This window comes from Schistocerca piceifrons, chromosome 6 (genome assembly GCF_021461385.2).
Source record: "Schistocerca piceifrons isolate TAMUIC-IGC-003096 chromosome 6, iqSchPice1.1, whole genome shotgun sequence".
NCBI classification, from domain to species: Eukaryota; Metazoa; Arthropoda; class Insecta; order Orthoptera; family Acrididae; genus Schistocerca; species Schistocerca piceifrons.
In genome coordinates this window covers 139,203,093-139,231,085 of record NC_060143.1, presented here as the reverse complement: position 1 = coordinate 139,231,085, position 27,993 = coordinate 139,203,093, and the positions used below count along the sequence as shown (strand labels likewise).

Below are 27,993 nucleotides of genomic sequence, written 5' to 3'. Positions count from 1 at the left end.
TGAGGATACTACTGCAGTAGTAGTGACATATGGAATTTTGGGTCAGATGGGAGACTTGCTGAGGTAATTCACATAGTCATGATGGGCACTGTGTCTGGGTAGTGAAGTAGTCAGTGCAACTGCCTTGAGAGCAGGAGACACAGGTTCAAATCCCGATCCAGTAAAAATTTTCTTGTCACCATTGATATAGGTCAACACAGCAAGAAAGCATTTAATAAAATTATCATAATACTTTTATGTCAGAGGCATCCACATGGAACTGAAGGAGACATTCACAGAATCTAATTAAAAAACTGCTGGGACTGCACAATGCAGACCAACTATGTAGACATGTTTATCTGGTGGTTTGCATAAAGCCTTAAGATGGCTGCCATTGGGTCACCAAAACTACATGCGTGTAATAATGGATTGATCATAGAAAAACAGCTGTTTGATACAAGGTTTTTCACAAGAACCAATGAAAAATTTCTGAATAATCAGACTATTTCTCCAACAGAAAATACCTGATTGGTGATATACAGGGCTATTACAAATGATTGAAGCGATTTCATAAATTCACTGTAGCTCCATTCATTGACATATGGTCACGACATACTACAGATACGTAGAAAAACTCATAAAGTTTTGTTCGGCTGAAGCCGCACTTCAGGTTTCTGCCGCCAGAGTGCTCGAGAGCGAAGTGAGACAAAATGGCGACAGTAGTCGAGAAAGCGTATGTCGTGCTTGAAATGCACTCACATCAGTCAGTCATAACAGTGCAACGACACTTCAGGACGAAGTTCAACAAAGATTCACCAACTGCTAACTCCATTCGGTGATGGTATGCGCAGTTTAAAGCTTCTGGATGCCTCTGTAAGGGGAAATCAACGGGTCGGCCTGCAGTGAGCGAAGAAACGGTTGAACGCGTGCGGGCAAGTTTCACGCATAGTGATGTGAAAGATTCAGTGTTTAAACCTCCTCTACCAAGAAACGTGCCAGAACTGCGAGCTTGCATCAACAATGTTTTCGAACTAATTGATGGGGACATGCTGCGCCGAGTGTGGGAGGAACTTGATTATCGGCTTGATGTCTGCCGAATCACTAAAGGGGCACATATCGAACATTTGTGAATGCCTAAAAAAACTTTTTGAGTTTTTGTATGTGTGTGCAAAGCATTGTGAAAATATCTCAAATAATAAAGTTATTGTAGAGCTGTGAAATCGCTTCAATCATTTGTAATAACCCTGTATGTCATGCAATTTAAGGCATCTTGAGATAATTATCCTATTCAGCTTTCTTGAAGTAAAAATGTATTTACAATGATGCCTACACAAGTTTAGCTTTTTGTCCATCTTTTCTATAACTTCTGCAAGCTTTATAATAAAATTTATATGAAAAGTTTTCTGTACATGTTTACTTATCCTGTAACTGCAGCTAATTGGTGCATAACATAGTGCTATTGTGATGGGTTTACTCATATGTTAATTCAACTGACAGGTTTGGCTCTTAAGGTTTCAAGAAAATATAACATTTCCATCTATTATGCACATGTCCGAACCATTTCAATGTAAACATTTAAATTATGGTGAGGAGTATGTGATTTTTAACATGATTCACAAGTTTGCTTTTAATTGCTTTAACCAAAGAAAACTAGGTTGAACGTCTTGCACAGCCCACTTTTGTATATTATCCCTTAAATGTCGCAAAGTTGCCAGCAGCCATGGCAGACAGCTCTGCTGTGGCTGGTGTTAGCCTCACAGCACTTATCAGGTTAAGTAATTAGCAGACATTAACTGAATTATTGGGAAAAAACATTCCATTAAAGGAAAATTCCTCAGACAGACATTAGAATTTTGCCTGCACTTTTTAAACAAGACTTCCAGTTGCATATACTTCATGCTCAAGGTCCCGAAAAGCTGTTAACACATAGACTGCAGTATTGTCACTAAAAGCCACACATCTGATGCCATATGCCTGGTGACAAAACATCCATCACCAAGCATGTCGTAACCGACATGATAATATATAGAAAATTAGACCAAGAAAGTCAGCAAAATAGATTCTCAGGGACTGTTTTAATATAAAAAATAATAACTGGAACTGAATAAACAATTTTTGGCTTGTTCGAGCAAATTTTGCTTTTTGACTGCATTCAGCTGTCAACTGGAAAACATTCGTACTGTAGCATTCTGGTGAATACTCATACTTTACCTGTGAAAAATATGAAAACCACTTGAAATGACTATGTACATAGTCCAATTAATGTTATAGTTAAGTAGATATTTCAGTTACATTTTGTTAACTATATGCAATAGGATAAATGAGTCAAAAGAAACACACAAACAGTGACATTTTCTTTATTAAGTACACTCGGATTTCCACATCACCCTGAGGTACCGAGTATGATGCATTACTCATTTTTTTTACATGGCTAGTTTCCCCAGTAGGCCTATAAACCATGATACACAAACATGCACACACAACTGTAGGACAGATAAATTTAATTCTTAGAGTATGTGTGATCAAAGCCAACATGTACACTCAACACCTCACTGTCAGGTTGCACCAAAGCACTAGCAACAATTGACTTTTCAGCCAAGGAGCCAAGGTTGGTTTACCAAAGACACTTTTTGGACTGAAGTTCTGTTTATTAGATGTTCGTTGAAATGGCACGTTCTCATTGCTGGCACAGTGTTGACAACCTTTCTTGGAGCGAGAGTTAACAAGTGACAGCAATTTCTTCCCACAGCTTCAGAATTTGCTCATTATCTCCAGGTATGTCTAAATTGTTCCTTTTGCTAAGAGAAATCTGTTACACATGAAACTGGATTCCAATCTGGGTTCCATGCGCTGAGCGATACGGGGGGGGAACAGCTTCTACACAATTTATGGACAGTAAAAATAAAGTTTATTAATTACCCATTGTGGATTACAATGATTGTGACTTTAATGTATTGTCTTCTAAGACTAGGACGTTAATACAAATAATCCTTTCATGTGAACGGAAAGAAACTTTGCAGTACAACATTGCACCAGATTACTGAATGCACAAAGAACGAAATTCTGTAGTTTTACCAGAAACATTCCTACTATTCAATAGTAAAAACTTATTATTATGCGGTGTTTCTTACCGTCCATTGACTGGAATACAATCTTTTCATCTGCAGTTCGAACCATGTGCTTTTTCTCCACATGTGCTCTCAAACTAGCCAATGTATTGAAGGAATAGCTGCAGGCGTCTTGTGGGCACTTAATCTTACCTTCTGTATTTGGCCCTACATGCATTTTTCTGATATGCGCGTATAAAGTTTTTCGAAGCTGAAATGCTTTATCGCACACAAAACACATGTTGCAATCTGCCATTATAGACATAGGCCTAGAACACACAACAGTGAAGTACCATAACGAGTTACCCACACAATGTATCGACAGCGGACAGACGAATGGCCTCGTTTAAAGAACAGCGCGTTTCAGAAAGTAGCAACGATCTGGATTGGCTGGTGTGGGAAACGACGTCGTGGCACGACGTGGCCAATCAGCAAAGCCAATTCTTTGGCGTCCCCTAGACGCAAGTGTAGTGTGCTCCCTCTTGACATAGAGTCATGAAAATTGGCAAAAATCAAAGTTTCACAGTACAAGTAAGGGAGAAATCAGAAGACTGCTAATTTTTAATTGCATCACGTGTTTCTTTTGTCATTTGTTATCCGAGATTAAAATTGAAATTGAAACATTCTCGAAAGTCTTGGCTTTCCCAGGACCGGGACGAATATTTTTCCAGTATCAGTCGAGATGTTCGATTCCCAGGATCGATGAACTGTCGACATGCTTAAATAAGCTTGCAGGGAACCTCCAGAAACTGAGTGCTTCTCATACCTGGCTAGCTTTTACTTACACAGGTGTTTATTCGCCGCTGACTCGGCATTTTTTTATGCCATGTCGATAGCAAGGCGACAGTCACGTGAGTGCAGTTGTTGGCCATTTCCCTGCATGTGAAGTATTCTGTCATCCGCTCTTTAACCTAGAAAGTTCTGTCACTTCCACATTAAGGTTCTGCAGCTGGAAGTTGGTAATTGATCCCCAGAGCTGAGTTCTTCCATGGGTGAGAAGCTCATTGCAACTAGGACTTAATAATGTATGCTGTTTCTCACATCTACTGATAAATTACGGCGAAAGGGTAGCTGGCGCAGTGGACTCGCATTTGGGAGGTCGACACTCGAGGCAAGTGCCGGGATGTTTCTTTCGAAAGGTCATGGCCGATTTCCTTCCCCATCCTAGACACAATCCGAGCTTGTGCTCCATCTCTAAAGACGTCGATGTCGATGAAACGTTAATCCCAATCTTCCTTCCTTTTTACTAAGGGAGAGGTCTCAGATATACATAGTTATACTGGGTATCACAGATAAAAGTAGCTTGTGTAAGTATAAAGGAAATCCAGTGAAATTACGCAAACGAAGATCTGAAATAGACTTACCATTTATTTACAGTGAAAAATACATTTATATAAGGTGTTGAAAGTGATCCCCTGCAGCACCAGAACACAGCTGCGCACGTCTAAGCATATTCAGATATACCCGGTGTAAGGTTTGGATATTGATGGTGGCAGCTTCACGGCTAATGTTATCTTTCATTTGCAGTACTGCGTGTGAATTCGATTCATAGACTCGCTATTCAAGTGTCCCCCCCAGGTAAAAATCGCATGTTAGATCCAGCTAACATGGTGGCCATAAATGTTTGCTGGCAGTTCGTTCCTCAGTGAAGACATCATGCACTAGTTCCATGGATACCTCAGACGTGTGGCCTGTCGCCTCATCTTGCTGGAAGAAGCAGTTTGGCCTTTCATATTCAATGAGATGAGCACAAAAATGTATCAAAAAATTCCTTATATGGACTGTGTTGAGGGAGTGTAAAAAATTGTCGATCCAATGATGTGCATTCCTGTTACACCACACCAAACACCGATTTTTTCATCATGGAGCAGTTGCTATTCCTTCTGTATCTGTTGATGACTTTCCATCCAATCTAATGCGGTGTGTTCTTACTCTCAAGAGTATTCCCTAAATTCCTGTAGGCATATGCCTGGATAGTTCCTTTGAAGAGACATGGCCAACTTCCTTCCCCATGTGTCAGATAATCCAAGCTTGTGTTCTACCTCCAAATGAACTCGTTTTCATACTGCTCTCATTAGTCCCCGAGTCATCCATCAGTGCCTGGACACTAAGTTTTGTACCACTAACAGCCTTTACATGAAACCAGAATGATATGTTGATAATATTCTGCTGCAGTAGTTTTTGAAGGCTTCATGCATTACCCTCCTGACAACCATACATGCTTCATTCATCTCTTCTCTAGTCCTAAGCTTTGTTTTAAACCTATCATGCATATCCATAGAACTCTCCTTACAGTGACCCCTCCAATCATGAATTGTTCTACTGGGTGCTTGGTCAACTTCTTTTAAACTCAAACCATAGTTCAATTACATGCTCATGTCCAGAGTTAAATATTTGAATTTGCTCATTGAGATATGACACCACCACCTCTTTATCTAGTTTTCTGACCATATAAATCTTTCTACTTGTTTTAGTTGCCTTTTTGTCTTCATTGTTGCCACAACTGTCTCGTGATCACTGATGCCAATTATGAAGTAGAAATCTTCAAAGCAGTAAGGTCTATTTCTTACCATTAGATTCAATATATTTCCATCATGAGTGAGTTTCTGAACTATATGTTCTAGGTACTTTTCAGAGAAGGCACTTAATAATGTTAGTCAGGATGTCCTGTCATACCCACCACTAACAAAACTGCAACCATCCCAACTGATTGTTGCTTGATTGAAGTCTCCTCCAATGATTAAGTTTCATATAATATAGATACATTTAAGATTAAAGTGTGGCTGGGGAGCTTACATACTAGCAAAAAGGTTTTCTGTCAAGTTTTTAGTTCCCTTTGAGAGTTGGTCTGGTCTTATGCTCATCTCTGATACTGAATCTTGCCCAGACAACTTGTATGCATCTTCAGTTTCTGTCTATGTGGATTTGAATTTCTTGTCTACTGTGACAAACACACCACCTCCGTTTCCCATTATCCTATCCTTTCAGTAATCATTTAAACATTCTCAGCTTTAGATGATGAACCTGGGAAATTATTATGAGACAGAATCAAATGAAACCTTGAAATTGTAATTAAAAATCTACATTTTGTCTCATTGTACTGTAAGTTGGCCGTACTATTAGCAATGATGTAAGGAATGCCCTACAGGCAGCAGCATAGGACAGAAAAGTGAAACACAGCCACAATACTGGTTCAAAGTAGCTACCCCACTTGCGACATGCACCAAGGAAGAACAGCAGGTACCATATGTTTTCTGAGCAGTGAATATACAAAACCTACTGAAATTGATCAGCAAACGAAGGTCAAGTACAGCATGCAAATGTATTACTGCAGCAAGTATATGAGTGGTCTAGAAGGTTTGGAAATGGTGTGATTTCTGTGAGACACGCCCATTGCCCATTTCAGGCACACAGTGTTGTAACACCATAATCTGCTGAGGCTGAAGCCATTGTGCTGGAAAATCGCCATGTGACAGTAGATGAAATAGCTGAAAATCTGAACATTAGTCATGACTCAGCACATCAATCATTCACAAAGTGCTTAAGTTTTGCAAATTGCCTGTAAGATGGGTGCCACAGGAGCTTACTGCAAAACTGAAAGAGTGATCCGTTGATATCTCTGAAGAACTTTTGTGACACTTTGAAGCAGAAGGTGATGGCTTCTTTGTGAGAATCGTTACAGGACATGAAACCTAGATACACTACCACCAATGTGAAACAAAGAGAGCAAGCAGGGAAGAGCCCCATTCCTCAATGCCAAAACCCAAGAAGTTCCGGATGCAACCATCTGTAGGAAAGGTTTTGCTGATGCTGTTTTTGGATATACTTGGTGTTGGATTGGACCACTACACGACTAGGGGAAACACCATCACCAGTGCACCATATTCTAATATGTTAAAAGACCAGCTCCAGCCTGCAATAAGATCAAAGCGACATGGACTTCGGACTGCGGGTGTCATTTTGCAACATGACAATGCTCAATCTCATAGTGCCAGTGCAACACTTGAAACTATCAATGATTTGTACTTTGATATGGTGCCACATCTGCCATACTCACCAGATCTCACTCTTAAGTCATTAACACAAGTTTGGACAATGCAAAGAGGTGATGGGAGGAAAGAAATTTCATTCCAGTGATAAGGTGCAGCAGGTTACGCATGAGTGGCTGTGCACAAAACCGAAAGAATATATTTTTTCCCTGAGATATACATGCACTTCCTACACGTTGGAGGAAGTGTACTGGATGACAGAAAGATCATGTCAAAAGTGATACACTTGTGTCCAACTTTTGTTCAAATAAAAAAAATTTGAATATTAAGGTTTTCATTTGACTTCCCTTTGTACAGCTCCCTACATACTTCTCCCACAGGATTGGTGAAAACAAGGTTGGACTAATTGTAATGCATGCTGAGGCATTTCAGTGGTTTTGCTTTCCACCCTAAATACATAAATGAAACAGGAGAAAGCCCTGATAACTGGAACAATGTGAAGTACCCTGTGCCATGCACATCACATTGGTTCAGAGTGTAAGGATGTGGATGTAAACAGTTCCTCTGAAGAGGACACAGCTCATTTCCCTCCTTACCCTTAACCCTATTCTGAGCTTTTACTCTTTTGCTTATCGCCCAGAGTGTAAAGGACTACTGAGTTATGACTGTGAAACAGAAAGAAACAAGGATGATATGATTTACCTGTAACACAACTAAGTAGAACTAAGACCTCCCATCTAGTAGTAGATTTATCCATAGATGTGGGAAACAGCAGGCACAACAAGTCCATGCTGTAACAAGCTTCTCACCACAGGAAGAATTCGGTACTGGACATCAACTAGCGTCTTCCATCTGCAGAGCCTTAATGTGGAAATGACAGAGGTTTTTAAAGACCAGATGAACGAGGGAGGTACTGTGTAAGTCAACCTCAAAACTATTTCATCTGCAAGGCTGTAGACAACATTTGCATTCAGTTGGCTGTCAGGCTTGCTATCAATAAGGGGTAAATATCTCACTGCTATCAATTTTGGGTTTTAACCAGCTTCTTTACATAGTATTATGCGAGCTCTACCCAGGCATTTTCTTTAAGTGATTTAAGGAAACCATGAATTCTGGAAGTTAGAAGAAAGACTTGAAATATAGTCTTTCAAGATGTGTGCCCTCTACCTTAGCACCCAGTTTTCTATTAAATTCTCTCACTCCTTATGTCAGTGAAGTTCAGTAATGAATTGCACTAAAAATGATGAGGTGCACAAGGACAGGTTTGTGCACCTGCCTGTCATACCTTAGCAGCAGATCAACAAAGGGTCAAAACAGGAGTCACAAAAACAACAGAAGGAACACCTATGAGGCTTAGCTTTCACATATATATGTCATACAGGAATTTCCATTAAGAACTATACTGAGAAGATACCAACACTTTGCAATGCAATGGGCAGAGAGTATGTGCTTGCAGAAATGAAAAATGCCACTGACTACTTGGCTATTGGTAACCCAAAATATTTTTTGGCAAAGATGAGATATTATTGCATTATTTATGTACTCCATGTAATCAGTTAGCTGTTACTATTCCTTTCTCTCTTCATACCTCTTTCCCTCAACCCCCTGTCTCTTGAACCTTCCTTCTCCTCCTCCCCCCCCCCCTCCCCCCCCCCCTCTCTCTCTCTCTCTCTCTCATGCTGGTGACTCTGTGACCTGTCATTTCTGTTTAACTTTCTCTGAACTATTCCCCTTCCTTCCTCCCTACAAAAGGAACTAATAATTCTGAATGCTATGATAATATTCTGTACTCTTACATGTGTGTATCATAAGTACAAAAATTTAGACTCTCAAATGTAGGCCTAAATACTTGCCAGTAACCCCGTCTCATAATTTTATAGCTTGCTCTGGTAATTTTCCTTTTTATACAACTATATGTATGTATGATATTCACTGGTATCGGATGCTGTGTTAAAAGTGGCCTGTCTGAAATATCGTGCTTTGTTTCAAAGTCATGAAACTATTGTTTAGATAGAACACCTCTTTGTCATTTAACCTGCTGTACTTATTAGGGTACATGTGTTTACTAAATGTATCTTGTCCCTGTTGTTCTTTATTTAGTGGTCTGATCATTGTTTTACATTTATTTGTTTCTTTGCACATCTGTTAATTTTTTGCACATTCATGTTTACATATTCAATGTTTATTTACTCCTTGTCATCACATTGCAACTGAAAAAAAAATCATTGTACTTCTAGCTTTTCGCTCTGGTTTTTTGTGTTTGTACATTAGTTATGAAATTTCCACTTACATTTTTTGCAGTTGAAAAGCTTGTAGCTATCTTGTTATGGAAACATTAATTACTCCATAGGATTTCATTCATTGTGTCTGTGCTACTAAATTCTACAGAAATGATAGTGGTCATTGTGCGCAAGTGCTCTTTTTAACTTGAAACTAGAAGTCTTGCTTTAATTGTGTCTTTTTAATATTATATGGGGGCACTCCCCTCACATCAAAAATGTACGGTGAATAAAAATTCTTGATTGAATCTTACATTTCTTACCAGTTTCTTTTTTATTTTTTGTCTCTGATTCTTTAACACTTGGAATTTCACTGTTGTAAAGTTTAATGTAGTTATAATGTCATAGAATAGTCATATACTATTGCCTTTGTCAGGATATTATTTGATATTAACTTAGTATGGCCACCTATACTTAATGATTGCTATGACTTCAGTATTTATTCATTGCAACTTACAGAAATTAATGTTTTGTAGGTTTTTGACAAAAACTGGCACAAAATTCATTTTGGAGTATATCGAAATGAAGTGGTCCTTTATGTTGATTGTGAGGAAACTACGGTTGAGAGGCTACAACCACGTGGCCCAATTGATGTCAATGGACAAATTTCACTTGCGAAGATGGTTTCTGGAAGGCGAGATACAGTACCAGTGAGTTAATCTTGAGAAATAGAAATTAAAAAAAAAATGCTATTGTGTTTATGTAACTTTTAATATAGACTAGTGTTTAAAACAGCCATGTGATTATCTACTGTTAACTACTTAGAGGTTAGAAAGCATAACAACATTTTAAACGCTTTTTGTGTTATAACAAACTTTAGAATAGAAACCAGAGATTGTTTTGTGTCAATAGTTTAGAGAATAACCTCAAACTAAACAAGGTTTATTGGTTTCAAATACTAAATAAATAGTACAAAAGTTTTAACTGTGTATAAATGTACTACTGTGGTGTAACACCTCAGGTTCACCAATTACTCATGTTGCAGTGTACAGTTTACTAACGCTACTTTTTGTTTTCTCTCTCTGTTTCTTTTTGCAGACTTCTCAGCTGGTAAGTATATCTAATGTGGAGTCAGGAAATGGTTCTAATAAAATTAACAACTATCCAAAATGCAAAGTGACTTTTCTAACAAAATCCTTTGTAAATCAGAGTAAAACATTTTGCAATGCAGGCATTCAGTAGCACTCATTATCTTGCAACAGTTATATTTAGATACTGTTCTGCATTGCAATAGTGCTTCACTATTTCTTAATGTGCTTGACTACCTTGTCACTTTGCAATAATTATATTTGAAAGACAAACTAAGCAGAAAACAGCTTCAAGCAAGACACTTCTTGGCTCGTGAGCAGTCCATGTCTGCTCCCACAGTGGCAGAAATACCTGAAAATGAAGACTGATGTTAGCAGAGAGGTAATAGCTCTTAAACCTGCTTGCATGAAACAGATATACATGACCAACATTTTACACTTAAATTATTGAATTGTACATAGTGCCCTGCTAAGTGTTGGTCACAACAAATAGTTTTAAATTTTTGTTTCAATTCGTATAAATTAATATTTAAATTTACTAACCTTTTCTGTTTCTGTGATCTTTCCCATTGTTTCTGATTCCCTTACTTATTGTTAGTTTATGTTGTAACTGGGCAATGTGTAAATGACTCCAGTTTCTGGTGTAAAACTGTGACACATTGCAATATATGTATAAAGCAAGTATCAGTATGTACAACAGCTGTACCATAATTCCTATCACCTTGTACACCAATAGAAAAGGTGCGATAGGCGACAATGTCTTTGTCATAGTACGCTTCCAATCCAGGTAATGCCTTATCGCTACCTCGTACTATAGCAACTGTTAACCATGAGTTACCAGTAACAACTTTGGTCGTAGTACAATGTGATAGGACCACTCAGTAGCTCTTCTTGAAAAACATTATTAGGAACAAAATCGAAAGTGTCCACGGTTTTATATACTGGCATCCTTTGCCTCCTGTAGTATCTTCTGCGATGGTAAGGCATGGCTGTGTGCTTAGTGCGGCTGCCTCGAGTCGAATGAACATGCTGCTGCCTCCAGACACAATTATCATGCTACATGACGTCAGAACTTCCTGCCCCCACACGCGCGCACAGCGCCAGCGCGCCTTATCAGTCCCGATTGCACAACCTGCAACTTGATTTTCCAGCAACACGGGCCTAGTAATACTAGGGCCCGTGTTGCCCGGCAGCCTCGCGCAGCGGCTAAGTCCCTCTCGAGGTCACCCACCATAGACGGCAGTATACAGTATATGCACACAGCAGTAGCTGAGAAGTAATTTTTTTAGGATAAGGATCTTTATTAAGGATGATAATATACAGTAATGTCACCTTGAACTACACCAATAGAAAAGGTGCGATAGGCGACAATGTCTCTGTCATAGTACACTTCCAATCCAGGTAATGCCTTATCACTACCTCGTACTATAGCAACTGTTAACCATGAGTTACCAGTAACAACTTCGGTCGTAGTACATGAAAAATTAATCTTACATCCAACAAATGTGATAGGACCACTCAGTAGCTCTTCTTGAACAACATTATTAGGAACAAAATCGAAAGTGTCCACGGTTTTATATACTGGCATCCTTTGCCTCCTGTAGTATCTTCTGTGACGGTAAGGCATGGCTGTGTGCTTCGTGCGGCTGCCTCGAGTCGAATGAGCATGCTGCTGCCTCCAGACACAATTATCATGCTACATGACGTCAGAACTTCCTGCCCCCACACGCGCGCACAGCGGCTGTGTGCATATACTGTATACTGCCATCTATGGCGGGTGACCTTGCGAGGGACTTAGCCACTGTGCGAGGCTGCCGGGCAACACGGGCCCTAGTATTACTAGGCCCGTGTTGCTGTAAAATCAAGTTGCAGGTTGCGCAATCGGGACTGATAAGGCGCGCTGGCACTGTGCACGCGTGTGGGGGCAGGAAGTTCTGACGTCATGTAGCATGATAATTGTGTCTGGAGGCAGCAGCATGTTCATTCGACTTGAGGCAGCCGCACGAAGCACACAGCCATGCCTTACCGTCGCAGAAGATACTACAGGAGGCAAAGGATGCCAGTATATAAAACCGTGGACACTTTCGATTTTGTTCCTAATAATGTTTTTCAAGAAGAGCTACTGAGTGGTCCTATCACATTGTACTACGACCGAAGTTGTTACTGGTAACTCATGGTTAACAGTTGCTATAGTACGAGGTAGTGATAAGGCATTACCTGGATTGGAAGCGTACTATGACAGAGACATTGTCGCCTATCGCACCTTTTCTATTGGTGTAGTTCAAGGTGACATTACTGTATATTATCATCCTTAATAAAGATCCTTATCCTAAAAAAAATTCTTATCAGCTACTGCTGTGTGCATATACTGTATACTGCCGTCTATGGCGGGTGACCTTGAGAGGGACTTAGCCGCTGCGCGAGGCTGCCGGGCAACACGGGCCCTAGTATTACTAGGCCCGTGTTGCTGGAAAATTTTTTACAAATTGTCATGCATCGACAAATGAAATTGCTTGCTTCTGTGTCTTTACAATCATAGTTACTTTCCATTACAATATTTTATCCATATCGTCTTTGATCTGACTTGCCATTAGTGAGATGGACTGCATGTCTCAGTGGCATAGATAGCCACTGTACCATAGTTGCAACTGCAGTGGAGGGGCCCTGTGTGAACGGCTGAAAGTGAGGGAAAGCTACAGCCATAGGACATCTAACCCTACTGTATTGTTAAGTGATAGGTTACATCTTCTGGAGATTAAACACCCCTATTAGGATGTCTGAGTTGGGCCTACTCAGGAGGATGTCATCATCAGGAGAAATAAAAGTTCTGCAGGTTGGAGTGTGGAATGTTAGATCCCTTAATTGGTCAGGTATGTAACAAATTTTAAAAACGGAAATGGATAGGTTAAAGTTAGATACAGTGGCAATTAGTGAAATTGGGTGGCAGGAGGAACAGGACTTCTGGTTAGATAAACAGAGGATTATAAACACAAAATCAAATAAGGGTAATGCAGAAGTAGATTTAGTAATGAACAAGAAAGTGGGAATGCAGGTAAGCTACTATGAACAGCATAGTGAATGCATTATCATAGCCAAAATAGACACTAAGCAGACACCCACTCCAGTAGTAAAAGTTCATTTGCCAATTAGCTCTGTAGATCATGAGGAGATTGCAGAAATGTTTCATAAGGTAAAAGAAATTATTCATATAGTTAAAGGAGCCAAATATTTGTGATGAGAGACTGGAATTCAATAGTAGGAAAAGGAAGAAAAGGAAAAATAGTAGATGAATACGGACTTGGGGAAACGAATGAAAGGGGAAGTGAAAGTGGAGATGAATGGGTAGCTTTGAGAGATGAAATAGTGAAGGCAGCATGGCTCAAACAGGCAAAAATACAAGGCTTAGTAGGAATCCTTGTATGTCACAGGAGGTACTGAATATAACCGATGAAAGGATAAAGTAAAAATGTAAATGTCGTGTGACCAGGGCCTCCCGTCAGGTAGACCGTTCGCCGGGTGCAAGTCTTTCGATTTGATGCTGCTTTGGTGACTTGCACGTCGATGAGAGTGAAATAATGATGGTTAGGACAACACAACACCCAGTCCCCGAGCGGAGAAAATCTCCTACCCAGCCGGGAATTGAACCCGGGCCTGTAGGGTTGACAGTCTGTCGCACTGACCGCTCAGCTACCAGGGGTGGGCAAAGGATAAAGTATAAAAATGCAGCAAATGAAGCAATTGAAAAGGAATACAAACATCAAGTAAATAAGTCTGACAGGAAATGCAAAATTGCTAAGCAGGAATGGGTAGAAGACAAATGAAAGGATTAAGCAGCTTATTTCAGTAGGGGTAAGATAGATACCACCTACAGGAAAATTAAAGAGGCCTTTTGGCAAAAGAGGAACAACTGTACACATATCAAGAGATCACATGGAAAAGCAATACTAAGAAAAGAAGGGAAAAGGTGAAAGGTGAAACAAGTATATAGTGGGTCTATACAGGGGAGATGAACTTCAAGGCAACATTATAGGAATGTAAGAGGATATAGATGAAGATGATGTGGGCGATATGGTACTGTAAGAACAATTTGACAGAACAACGTAAGACTGAAGTTGAACCAAGGCCTCTAGAGTAGACGACATACCATCAGAACTACTGACAGTGTTGGGAGAGCCAGCCACAACAAAAATATTCCATCTGGTGCGCAAGATATATGAGAGAGGCGAAATAGCTTCATACTTCAAGAAGAATTCCAATTCAAAAGAAAACAGTTGTTGACAGGTGTGAATAGTACCGAATTATCAGTTTAATAAGTTATGATTACAAAATACAAACACACATTCTGTACAGAAGAGTGGAAAAACTGGTTGAAGCTGACCTCATGAAAGATCAGTTTGGATTCCTGAGAAATGTAAGAACACATGAGGCAATGCTGAACCTATGACTCTCTTAGAAGATAGGCTAAGAAAAGGCAAACCTATGTTTATAGCATCAGTAGACTTAGAGAAAGCTTTTGCCAAGGAATACTCTCATTGGAATTCTGAAGATAGCATGGGTAAAATAAGGATGCAAAATGCTATTTGCAACTTGTACAGAAACCAAACAGCAGTTATAAAGAGTCGGGGGGCATGAAAGAGAAGCAGTGGTTAAGAAGGGAATAAGACATGGTTACAGCCTATACTTGAAGTTATTCAATCTGTGCACTGAGCAAGCTGCAAAGGAAATCAAAGAAAAATTTGAAGTGGAAATTAAAAGTTCAGGGAGAAGAAATAAAAACTATGAGGTTTGTTGATGACATTGTAATACTGTCAGAGGTAGCAATGGAATTGAGAGAGCAACTGAATGGAATGGACAATGTCTTGAAAGGTGGATATAAGCTGAAAAACAACAAAAGCAAAACAGTGATAATGGAATGTAGTCAGATTAAATCAGAAAATGCAGGGATTAGATTATGAAATGAGACACGGAAAGCAGTACATTAGTTTTACTATTTGGACAGCAAAATAGCTAAAGTAGAGAGGATGTAAAATTTTAAGAAGTAGAGAGGATGTAAAATATTAGCCAGCCAGACTGGCCGAGCGGCTCTAGGTGCTACAGTCTGGAACCACACGACCGCTACGGTCGCAGGTTTGAATCCTGCTTCGGGCATGGATGTGTGTGATGTACTTAGGTTAGTTAGGTTTAAGTAGTTCTAAGTTCCAAGGGACTGATGACCTCAGGAGTTAAGTCCCATAGTGCTCAGAGCCATTTTGTAAAATATTAACTGGCAATGGGAGGAAAAACATTTCTGAAGAAGAGAAATTTGTTAACATCGAAAATAGATTTAATAGCTAGAAAGCCTATTTGAAGATATTTGTCTGGAGTGTAACCATGTGTGGAAGTGAAATATGGGCAATAACCAGTTTAGACAGGACAAGAACAGAGTTGTTTAAAATGTGGTTCTACAGAGAAATGCTGGATTCGATGGACAGAATGCATAACTGAGGAGGAGGAACTAAATGGAACTGGAGAGACAAGAAACTTGTGGTACAACTTGACTGACAGAAGGGATATGTTGACAGGACACAATCTGAGACGAACAGGGATCACCAATTTAGCATTGGAGGGACGTGTGGGGAGCAAAAATTATTTAGGGAGACCAAGAGATGACTCCAGTAAGCAGAGTCAGAAGGGTATAGGTTTATTTATTTAGGTTTCATTAGTTATTCAGAGATGAAGAAGTTTGTGCAGGATAGAGCAGCATGGAGAGATACATCAAACCAGTTTCCAGACTGAAAACCACAACTGCTACTTTAAAGGCCATAGCAACTTTTATGTGTTAACAAAGTACATAAAATGTAGGAAGAGGACTCAAAACAGTTAATAGTGCCAACCACTTGGGCCCGACAGGGTAATTCTAATTTGTGAAGATGTAAGTCACCACATGCTACACAACAGTAAGAAAATTTTCTTACATCTATTTGAAAATGCCACAATTTAATATATGCTAAAATCAGTGTAGAAGATGCATCAAACACTAGTACAATAAAATTCAAAAAGCCCAACTATATTTATTTACATCAACTTTGTAAATAATAGTGCCTTCAGTTAACAATGTATGAAAAGATAGATTGCTACTTACCATAAAGAAGACATGTTAAGTTGCAGACAGGCACAGTTAACAGACACATACATAAAGCCTTCAGCCACAGCCTTCATCAGCCAAAGAGAAACACACACACCATTCTTACCCACAAACAAGCACACCTCATACACACATGGCTCAGGCTGGGATGCAGCTATCACATAGGATGCAAATAGCTACGTAGAGGGGCTGGGGAAGAGGAAGGAATAGGGGCTAGGATGCCAACAGGCTTAGCATCAGGAGGTTGTGGGGCAGGGAGGCAGGGAAAAAGGAGAGGAGCAGGGAAATATGGGCAGGAGTATTGACAGAGGGCAGCAAACAAAGAGAGTGGGAGATAAGAATGGGGAGAAGATGATAGGACACAGGGGGTGGAAACTGTTAGGTGGAGCATGTGGGAACAGTGTATTACAGTAGATTGAAGCCGGGAAAATTACGGGAGCAGAGAATGTTTGTAAGGATAATTCCCATCTGTGCAGTTCACAAAAGGTGGTGGTGACTCTTTCTTGGGAATGGTAGTAGTAGTTGGGGGGGGGGGGGGGGGGGACACGGGAATATGGCATGGGAAATCTGGTTGCGGACTAAGTTTGGGGCTAGTGACTGTTTGTCAAGGCGTTTCTGAGACCCTTGGCAAACTGGGAAAGGAAGTTCTTGACACTGCAGATGTGCTGTCCCCGGGCAGCTAGGCTGTATGGGAGGGATTTTTTGGTGTGAAAAAGATGACAGCTTTCGAACTGCAGGTATTGTTGATGGGTTTAATGTGGACAGAGGTGTGAATGGAGCCTACAGAGAGGAGGAGGTCAACTTTAGGAAGGTGACACACTGGGTTGAGGAGACCGGGTGAAGTGGCTGGGAGAGAAAGTGTTGAGGTTGTTAAGGAATGAAGATAGGATGTCCTGGCCTTGAGTCCAGGTCATGAAGATATTATCAATGAACCTGAACTAGACTAGGGTTTTGGTGTTTTGGGAAGCTAGAAAGGTCTGCTCTAAATTCCCCATAAACAGGCTGGCATAGGAGGGTGCCATGCAGATGTCCATGGCTGTGCATTTGTTTGTAGTCCTGCCCTTCAAAGGAAAAGCAGTTGTGGGTTAGTATAAAATTAGTAAGGTGTATGAGGAATGAGGTAGTGAGTTTGGAGGCTGAAAGACATTGAGAGAGGTGGTGTTCAATAGCAGTAAGACCACGGTAATGTGGGGTGTTGGTGAGTAAGGAGGTGGCATCAACAGTGACAAGTAGGGATCCAGAAGATAAAGGTCTGGGGATGGTGGAGAGCCATGAAGGAAGTGGTTGGCGTATTTGATGTGGGAGGCTAGATTGCGGGCTATTGGTTGGAGGTGTTGGTCAATGAGGACTGAAATCCTTTCAGTGGGGGCACAATAACCAGCCACAATGTGGATTTTGGGGAGCATGTAGAAGGTGGATGTGCAGGGGTCTTTGGGGTGAGGAGGGAAATGGATTCAGGGGAGAGGTTGTCAGAAGGGCCAGAGACTTTAAGCAGGGATTGGAGGTTGTGTTGGACTTCTGGGATGAGATCTCTCTGACAGAGTTTATAGGTGGACTACCTTCATTTGGTATGAAATAGGATAGCTCTTTTATTAGCTTATAATAAATGAAACTTGAGCAAATTTTTATATAAAACACTAATTTCAGTTACACTATAACTTGTGTACCCAGCCACAATAGCTTGTCTGTGCTGAGGTCCCTAAAATTTTATGTCACCTGAAATTTTAGATGTCATCGAATTAAGTTCCAGTTTTCAAAGATACAGAAACTCTTGTGTATGGTACAGACACACAGGAAGAAGCTTTTGCAGCTGTCTGTTCTATGAGCTCAGAATATTATCACAAGTGGAATTTACTAGTGAATTTCAAACAGTGGAAACTCCAGGTTGGAATGTTACTAGTGTATTTGTCATAAATGACATTTGTTAAAAGCTCCAAAAATGAAAATAAGAGTCATAACGTATCACACAGCATGAAAGCACTAATGCGCTCACAACTTGCTTTCAGTGAAACCTGAGTGACTACGGAATATGAGATTATTGCACTCAATGTCTCTTATTACTCAACATACGTCACTTCCCAAAATGTGCGTCATGAGTTCCATTCAGCTACAAGCTTTAATGATTTCACTGAACCACATTTTATTGGTAGGTAGAGGCAATAAAAAATCTGAATGTATGGTCCACCGGCAGTTGGATGTTATTGTGGTCATAGTTACCTGGTGACATAGAAAATAATTTTATTGCACTCTCCTATATAAAGTTCTGTTTCTTCCAGTCTGTGTATTTTTCTCTTCCATGAGTGATATATGATTTTTTCTTTCTTGAGTCTCTCTGAATATATTAAATCTATGCTATATGTGTACATAAATGGCAGCATAATCCTAAAACTAACAAAAAGTTGCCCCTCTTTAAACTATTTGCTAGAATGATGCACAATACATAGTTGACTGAAATAAACTGTTGACAAGCCTATGAAAATACTTAAGAAAAAGATTTTAACCTTCTACTTGAATTATAAAATAGAATACAAGTGACTGGAAGTTCTAGCTGTATTTGTTTTTCCTTTAGTGCATATTATTTTACACTTACTCAGTTTATGGTATTCAATGTATGCCAGGCAATTTCTGGAAGATGATAGCTATGAGTCAAACAAAATGATCTGTAGTCCTTGTTGTTATAACCTGCAGAAGCATTTCAGAGTTATCAGATCATCAAAGAGACCTGTAGGATTTCTAATAATTTCAACCTACTTCAATTTTGCAACTAGGAGTTGTGGATTGAAATGTGAATAACTGTAATGAACATCAAACAGGAGACAAATATAAAGTGGTAAGAGTACATAAATAATTTATGAACACATTCTTATACAAATGTGTGTTGAACATACGAGTATAACATTGACATGTTCTGGAAAGTCTCACATTTCGTTTCTTCCTTATATTTTTAAATATAATGAGATACTGTTTCTCTGACTCATAAGAATATATCTGAAACAGACAATGATAATTTTGTTGCATGATTATTTTATAAGTGCATGAGTTCATCATTCATTTCTCCTTCAGGTTGATTTGCAATGGATGGTTTTGAACTGTGATCCATCACGCCCTGAACGAGAAACCTGTGATGAGTTACCAAGAAAAGTAAGTGCAAAATAAATCTTTTACACATAGTGTAATTGTATGACATTATCCCGTTAGTGTATTGATAAAATATTGGGAATATAATGTTGTGTCTTTAGTATCCTTCCTAGATGATTCTTTTCTGGTGTTTCAGGCAACACCACCTCCTGCAGCATGTGAGACAATTTGTCCGCAAGGACCTCCTGGCTTTAATGGAACTGATGTAAGTTTCTGTGTTATTAAAAGAGAACATTTTTATCATTTTAAGTTACTGAGTGTAATTAATCAAAATTAAAATGGTTATCTAAAGTTGCTTTGAAGATTATTTCTGCAGGGACACTTACTGTTTGGAAATTTTCTTGAATATACCACTTCCAAACCTGAATTCAGGATTACAATAGCGTATTTTCAGATTCAATCATATTTTCTCATTTATTTTTCTAAAGTTGTTTGTTTACTTTACAGCACTACTTCAATTTCTGATTTGTATAATTATTTTGTCATTCATTGATTTCTACAAACTAATCTGCACATTATATTTTCTAAACAAAATATAGCATACAAGATGTATTTCAGGTGTACTGTGCTTTATTTTTAGCTTTTTACATATTATGTCTCTTCCATATTTCCTCTTCAAAGAGGAAAACACTGGTAGCTTTGTCTCTATTGTTTCCTTTGATATTGTTTCTGTGTGGCCCTCAATAAATAAGAGCCTCCTATATCTGTTAACTTGTACAAGGCCAATCTCGAAACTTCCTGGCAGATTAAAACTGTGTTCCAGACCAAGACTCAAACTTGGGACCTTGCCTTTCGCGCGCAAGTGCTCTTCCGACTCAGCTACCCAAGCACGACTCAGGAGCCTTCCTGATACCTTTAATTCTACCAGTAGCTCATCTCCTACCTTCCAAACTTCTATGCTGCTATGAGGAAGACATGAGTTTATCAGTGGTATAAACATTTCAAAGAGGACTGAGAGAAGGTTGAAAATGACAACTGCCATGGACACCATAGCACATCAGCTACTGATAACTTGTGGAGGAAGTAAAGAAAATGGTTCTGGAAAATCCCTGAATCGCCACAGAGAGGATGCTATGATGTTGGCATATCCTTTGGCTCATGTACAGCAATGTTTTCAGATGTTTTGGGCATGAAACATGTCACAGCAAAGTTTGTTTCTTCAAGGCCAATCTCCATTGCCTTCCTTTCCGGGACATCCTGTCTTGCGTGTGTAATGGTCTAGACAGATTGTCTTCATATCAGTTTTTAAAGTTATCGATATTTTCTTTTAGTTTGTAGTTCAGGGAGGTAGTAAGGCATCTGTTGAAACTCATTTCACAAAAGATAACTGCATCGCCACATACATTCCATATACTGGCGATTTATTTGCATGTGAGAATTACAGTCTTTCACTTTCATATAAAAGAGGTTTGAAGAAAATGGATTTTGAACATGAGAAATCAAATTGTTGGTGATAGGGCTGAAAAACTCTGACCTGAAAGGTAATTCCTAATTGCTGCTGTTGTTATTGTTGCTGTTGTCATAATTATTGTTCCCTTCAGTCCAAAGACTGGTTTGATGCTGCTCTCCACACTACCTTGTGAAGACCCTGCATAACTACTGGAGCCTCACTCTCGGTCTACAGTTGAAAAGGTTACACTTGTTTTCAAGTGCTCAGAAAATTTTCACTTTTGAAAAAGATGAATCAAAAAATTTGCATTAAATTTTGCATGAAAAATTGAATAATGTGCAGCACTGCTTTTGAAATGTCAACTGTGGCGGAGGAAGTAAAGAAAATGGTTCTGGAAAATTCCTGAACCGGTATCAGATAGGTTGCTGACAATGTTGACATATCCTTTGGCTCATGCCCAGCATTTTTTTCAGATGTTTTGGGCATGAAACGTGTCGCAGCAAAGTTTGTTCTGAAATTGTTGAATTTCAGCTAAAAATGATGTTGTGTACACATTGCTCAGAAATTGCTGAATGAAGTCGACAATGATCCATAACTTCTAAAGAAGGTTATAACAACTGAAAACTACAGGTTATATAACATCAAAACCAAGGCCCAGTTGTCCCAGTGGAAACTGCCTGAAGAGCTGAGACTAAAAAAAATTAGAGTTCAGTCATGTGAAGGTTCCCCTCACTGTTTTCTTCAATTACAATGGGATTGTGCATCATTAGTTCCTACCTTACGATCGTACAGTCAATAAGGAATACTGCTTGGAAACTATGCACTGTTTGCATGAAGCAGTCCAATGTGTGCCAAAACCATTTGTGGAAATTGCATCATGATAATGCTCTGATTCACACCTCAATGCTTGTTCATGATTCTCTCTCTCTCTCTCCCTCCCTCTCTCTCTCTCTCTCTCTCTCTCTCTCTCTCTCTCTCTCTCTCCCTCCCTCTCTCCTTTTTTTCCAAAAACCAAAACTGCTATATTGCCTCAGCCACTGTATTCATTGGACAGGGTCCCCTGCAACTTTTTAACTTTTTTTTTTGGACTCAAGGAAATTTATTATATTCTGCAGCAAACCAATGTTAAGGATATTGGTCTGTAATTTTGTGGTTTCGTTATTTTACCATTCTGCACTTTCTTCCGGTTGCTTGTGACTTTGCACTGGGTGAGAGATTCATGATAATTGCAAGCTAAGTAAGGGGCCAGTGTCACTGAGTACTATCTGTAAACTGGGATTCTATTGGGACCTGCCAACTTACTTGTTTTCAACCCTTTCAGTTCCTAAGTAAGGGGCCAATGTCTCTGTGTACTGTCTGTAAACTGTGATCTGGACCTTTTGACTTTCTTGCTTTCAACTCTTTCAATTGCTTCTCTACAGCAGGGATTCCTATTACTGTGTCCTCCACACGGGGGTCTGTACAATGATTTAATTGACAGTATGTTCGTACAATCCTGGTATGGGAATAATTTGTTAAACTTGGGATTTTAAACTTTGACTTTCCTCTTGTTGTCTTCTATTACCACACCAAACTGGTCACTGAGTCAATAAATAGAAGCCTTCAATTTGCTTAGTGATTTTACAAGGACCAGATTTTTCTCAGGTCCTCAGCAACTTCTTTTGCTAAGGTATGATGATGGCAGTATGGTGTATGCTTCAACACAGATTTGTTTACAGATGCATGCATTTTTACTAGCTTCTGCCAGTCATCATTTGCAAGTTCTTTATTGAACTGTTAGTGTAACATTTTCTTCTTCTTCAGCAATTTCATACTTTTGTTGTTAATCCACAGTATTTCTTTTCCATGTTTAGTGCACTTATTTGGCACATGTTTGTCCCAGGAGGAACTTACAATCTGTTTCAATTTTGTCCAAAATTTCTCCAAGTCCATAATACTGGAATTAAATGAGGCCCGTTCATGCTAGCAACTGCTTCTCTGCTCTTTTTAGCACAAATACTCTCCTAGCCTTCTTCCTAAGTTTATTAGCTTTAGTAACCATGTTGCTGTTGTCTTCAGTCCTGAGACTGGTTTGATGCAGCTCTCCATGCTACTCTATCCTGTGCAAGCTTCTTCATCTCCCAGTACTTTCTGCAACCTACATCCTTCTGAATCTGCTTAGTGTATTCATCTCTTGGTCTCCCTCTACGATTTTTACCCTCCACGCTGCCCTCCAATGATAAATTTGTGATCCCTTGATGCCTCAGAACATGTCCTACCAACCGGTCCCTTCTCCTTGTCAAGTTGTGCCACAGACTCCTCTTCTCCCCAATTCTATTCAATACCTCCTCATTAGTTATGTGATCTACCCATCTAATCTTCAGCATTCTTCTGTAGCACCACATTTCGAAAGCTTCTATTCTCTTCTTGTCCACACTATTTATCGTCCATGTTTCACTTCCATACATGGCTACACTCCATACAAATACTTTCAGAAACAACATCCTGCCACTTAAATCTATACTCGATGTTAACAAATTTCTCCTCTTCAGAAACGCTTTCCTTGTCATTGCCAGTCTACATTTTATATCCTCTCTACTTCAACCATCATCAGTTATTTTGCTCCCCCAAATAGCAAAACTCCTTTACTACTTTGTGTCACATTTCCTAATCTAATTCCCTCAGCATCACCCAACTTAATTCGACTACATTCCATTATTCTTGTTCTGCTTTTGTTGATGTTCATCTTATACCCTCCTTTCAAGACACTGTCCATTCTGTTCAATTTCTCTTCCAAGTCCTTTGCTGTCTCTGACAGAATTACAATGTCATCGGCGAACCTCAACGTTTTTATTTCTTCTCCATGGACTTTAATACCTACTCCAAATTTTTCTTTTGCTTCCTTTACTGCTTGCTCAATATACAGATTGAATAACATCGGGGATAGGCTACAACCCTGTCTCACTCCCTTCCCAACCACTGCTTCCCTTTCATACCCCTCGACTCTTGTAACTACCATCTGCTTTCTGTACAAATTGTAAATAGCCTTTCGCTCCCTGTATTTTACCCCTGCCACCTTCAGAATTTGAAAGAGAGTATTCCAGTGAACATTGTCAAAAGCTTTCTCTAAGTCTACAAATGCTAGAAATGTAGGTTTGCCTTTCCTTAATAACCTTTCCTTAGTAACCATATTGCTATGATATTGTTGTGATGACAGTCCCTGCCTCTCTTCTAATACCTCCAACTAACATTGTGTGTCCTGATATTTCTGCACTATGAGCATAGATTTTCTTTGAAAGATTTCTAAAACTGTCATGGCGGAATCGGGTGGCCAGTAAAAATATCTGATAATTAACTTGAGTGCACCTAGACCTGTTACAAGCATCCAGGTAACTTCACAGTCAGTTTTGACCATGACAGACACAATATTTTTGGCAACTACAATGAAAACTCCTCCTGTGGTATCTAATCTGTCTTTTTTTATATATATTCTATGCTTCACTAAATATTTCACAGCTTTCTACTTTTAGCCAGCTCTTGGTTTCGAGAATAATTTGAGCATGACAACTTTCTTAGACGACTGTAACTTCAAGAACTTTGTTGCAAATATTTTGACAATTACAGTTAAAATGTTGACAGTTAAAGTGTACTTTGTAGATGGTCTAATTTTGCTCTCTGTGTATCGTATGGTGAGCATTCATCACAGGACCTAAAACTACCATCTCGACTAGGAAACCTCTATGTGCAGCCCACAAACATTCTTCTACTCGAGTACCTGCTTCCTTTGTGTAGTAAACCCATGACCTATCAAGGGAAGTCCTGCTATTGTCCACCATATACTGTTGGTCCATAAATCTGCAGATGAAACCATCACAGGGTCAAGGGAGGCGTTGGTTGAAGCCCTCCGCTTGGTTCCAAACCAAAGGACCCTCATCAGTTCTGGCTATGTTGCTTCAGACTGTGAGCTCTACTTGTATCCTGTGTTTGGAACCAGCAGCCTTCATGACTTCATCCATCTGCCCATACGAACTGAGGGTGGCCTCAGAACCCAAGTAACAGATATGATTGGTGCTGACGTGAGCCAATACTTGCAGATTGCACACTGCACTCTCAGTAGCTGCAGGTAAGGCCTCCTCCACATCTTGGATAAGGCCCCCAACAGACATACTGAGTGCACATGGGATTTCTTTCTGGTCCTGGGCGTTATTTCCCAAAGGTGCTCCATAAATGCACCTAACGTTGTGGTTCCTGATGACTAACAAACCCCTCACCTGGTGTGCCTTTATGGATCTTGCTGGAGGAGTGGCCTCTTGCCCATCAGAGGGTGAATGGGTGAGGCCACACCCATTGTCTTCCCTCCTCAGTCAATGCGAATGTGTTACCACCCACCACTCACCCTGTGGTGAGGGCGACTCCATGTGTTGGGTACACTGCAAGGTGCCTCAGAAGAAGAGCATGTGGGCAAAAGAAGCAGCACTTGAGGTATCCCATGCACTGCACCACATGCTCAGTGAGCCTTGAGTAGCCGCTGGTGAAGTATCAGTGCAGCAGCAGTGCAGTAGCGAGTCGCATATTTAGCTTTCATATTTGTTTTGTAGTTTGATTCTTAATTTCTTTCCGAGTGTTTGTGCACTTGCATATTTAATTACATAAAATCCTTGCGTATTCTCATATTTGAGGGGAGTAATATTGCTTATTGACAGCTGTAGGGTATAAATTCATGGAGTCGTTAGATATTAGCAGTGGGATGGATAGGGTGTGTGCGTGCTGTGTGCGGGCGCAGGAGGAACTGACCGCAGTTCACGAGCAGCTGAGCATGCTGTTGGCCATGGTCAGCTGCCTTCAGGCTGCTGCCTCGAGGTGCATAAACGGCGGAGGGTCTGGTGTGTCGCTTGAGACACCCCAGGTGTCGCTTGCTGCGTCTGCTGACTCAGCCACCGAGGCACCTTCTAGTGTACCCGGCGCGTTGGGGCCGCCCTCACCTCAGGGTGAGTGGCGGACTGCAACGCGTTCGCGTCGCTCGAGGCGGAGAGTCGATGTGGGAGGCTTTCCGGCTGGCCTCGCCCGTTCATTCTGCCAGTGGGCAGGTGGCCACTCCTTCAGCAGGGCCTGAGCAGGCACACGGGAGCAAAGGCTTGCTGATTATTGGGAGCTCCAACTTCAGGCGGGTGATGGAGCCCCTTAGGGAAATAGTGTACAGGGCTGGAAAGAATTGCAACGGACACTCAGTTTGTCTGCTGGGGGCCCTCATCCAAGATGTGGAGGTGGCCTTGCCTGTGGCTATCAAGTGTATGGGGTGCAGTCGTCTGCAAGTAGTTGCTCATGTCGGCACCAATGATGCCTGTCACTTGGGTTCTGAGGTGATCCTCAGTTCGTACAGGCGGCAGGCGAATTTGGTGAAAAACTGCTGGCCTCGCACGCGGGGTGCAAGCAGAGCTCTCTATTTGCAGCATCATTCCCAGAGTGGATCGGGGTCCTTTGGTTTAGAGCTGAGTGGATGGTCTCAACCAGAGGCTTCGTTGACTCTGTGACGGTCTTGGCTGCAGATTTTTAGACTTGTGCTATTGGGTGGGGAATTGTAGGATGTCCCTAGATAGGTCAGGGGTGCACTACACAAAGGAAGCGGCTACTCGGGTAGCAGAGTACTTGTGGCGTGCACATGGGGGTTTTTTAGTCTAGGCGGTAGTGCGAGGTGTCCTGATGAACACTCCCCAGTCGATGTGCAGGCAGGGAAATCAGGATGCGCTCAGTGTAAAGACACTTCAGCTATCAAGATATTAGCAGTAAATTTTCAGAGTGTTCGGAATGAAGTTCCTGAATTTACTGCCCTCCAGGAAGAGTGTGTCATGAAAATTATTCTCGGGACTGAGACCTGGCTGAACCCTGAGATAAGAAGTTCTGAAATACTTAGTGAGGGTTGGAATGTGTATCAGAAAGACAGATTAGACACCGTAGGAGGTGGTGTCTTCATTGCAGTTGACAAAAATGTTGTGTCTACTGAGGTCAAAGTAGAGTGTGATTGTGAAGTTATCTGGACACGTTTAACAGGGCTAGGGGAAATAAAGTTAATTGTTGGCTGTTATTACCGGCCACCAGGTTCCACCGTGACAGTTCTAGAATCATTCAAAGGGAGTTTACTTTCTGTATCGCAGAAGTACCTGGATCATGCTATATTAGTCGGAGGTGACTTCAACCTACCTAGTATAGACTGGGATGTCTATGGATCCATTACAGGTGGTACAGACAAGCCGTCGTGTGAATTACTTTTGAACACATTATCCGAAAACTGTCTTGAGCAGCTAAATCGACAGCCAACACGTAATGGAAATATTTTAGATCTAGTAGCCATGAACAGACCAGACCTCATCGATGGTGTCAGTGTTGAGACAGGGATTAGTGATCATGATGTTGTCATTATGACTATGCTTACAAACGTTAAAAAGTTGGTCAAGAAGGCTAGGAGAGTATTCTTTCTAGAAAGAGCAGATAAGCAGTTGTTATCATCCCACTGAGTAAATGAATCGACTTCATTTACTTCCAGTACAATGGACATGGAAAAATTATGGACAAATTTTAAACACATTGTAAATCACGCATTGGACAAGTATGCGCCAAAAAAGTGAGCTATGGACAGAAAAGACCCACCGTGGTTTAACAGTGCAATTCGGAGAATGCTCAGGAAGCAAAGGCAGTTGCACTCACGGTACAAGAAAGATCAGGAGAATGAGGGCAGGCAAAAGTTAGTAGAGATTCGTGGTGCTGTAAAAAGAGCGATGCGCGAAGCATTCAGCCACTACCACCGTCATACCTTAGCAAAAGATCTTGCTGAAAACCCAAGGAAATTGTGGTCTTATGTAAAATCGGTAAGCGGGTCGAAGGCTTCCATCTAGTCACTCACTGATCAGTCTGGCCTGGCAATGGGAGACAGCAAAACGAAAGCTGAAATTTTAAATTTAGCATTTGAGAAATCTTTCACGCAG

At 40.5% G+C, this 27,993-nt stretch overlaps 1 protein-coding gene across 4 annotated transcripts in view; it reads left to right on the top strand.

Annotated features, from left to right (window-relative positions):
- Nucleotides 1-27,993, top strand: part of LOC124802542 (collagen alpha-1(IX) chain-like) — a 403,811-nt gene that overhangs the window by 241,430 nt on the left and 134,388 nt on the right. For 3 of the 4 annotated variants that reach the window (XM_047263402.1, XM_047263401.1, XM_047263403.1), the window contains exons 4-7: nucleotides 9,831-10,004; nucleotides 10,393-10,404; nucleotides 19,570-19,647; nucleotides 19,781-19,849. In XM_047263402.1, coding sequence (XP_047119358.1) covers nucleotides 9,831-10,004; nucleotides 10,393-10,404; nucleotides 19,570-19,647; nucleotides 19,781-19,849 — 333 coding nt within the window. The remainder of the gene's footprint in view (nucleotides 1-9,830; nucleotides 10,005-10,392; nucleotides 10,405-19,569; nucleotides 19,648-19,780; nucleotides 19,850-27,993) is intronic. The other variant, XM_047263404.1, reaches the window with a different exon arrangement.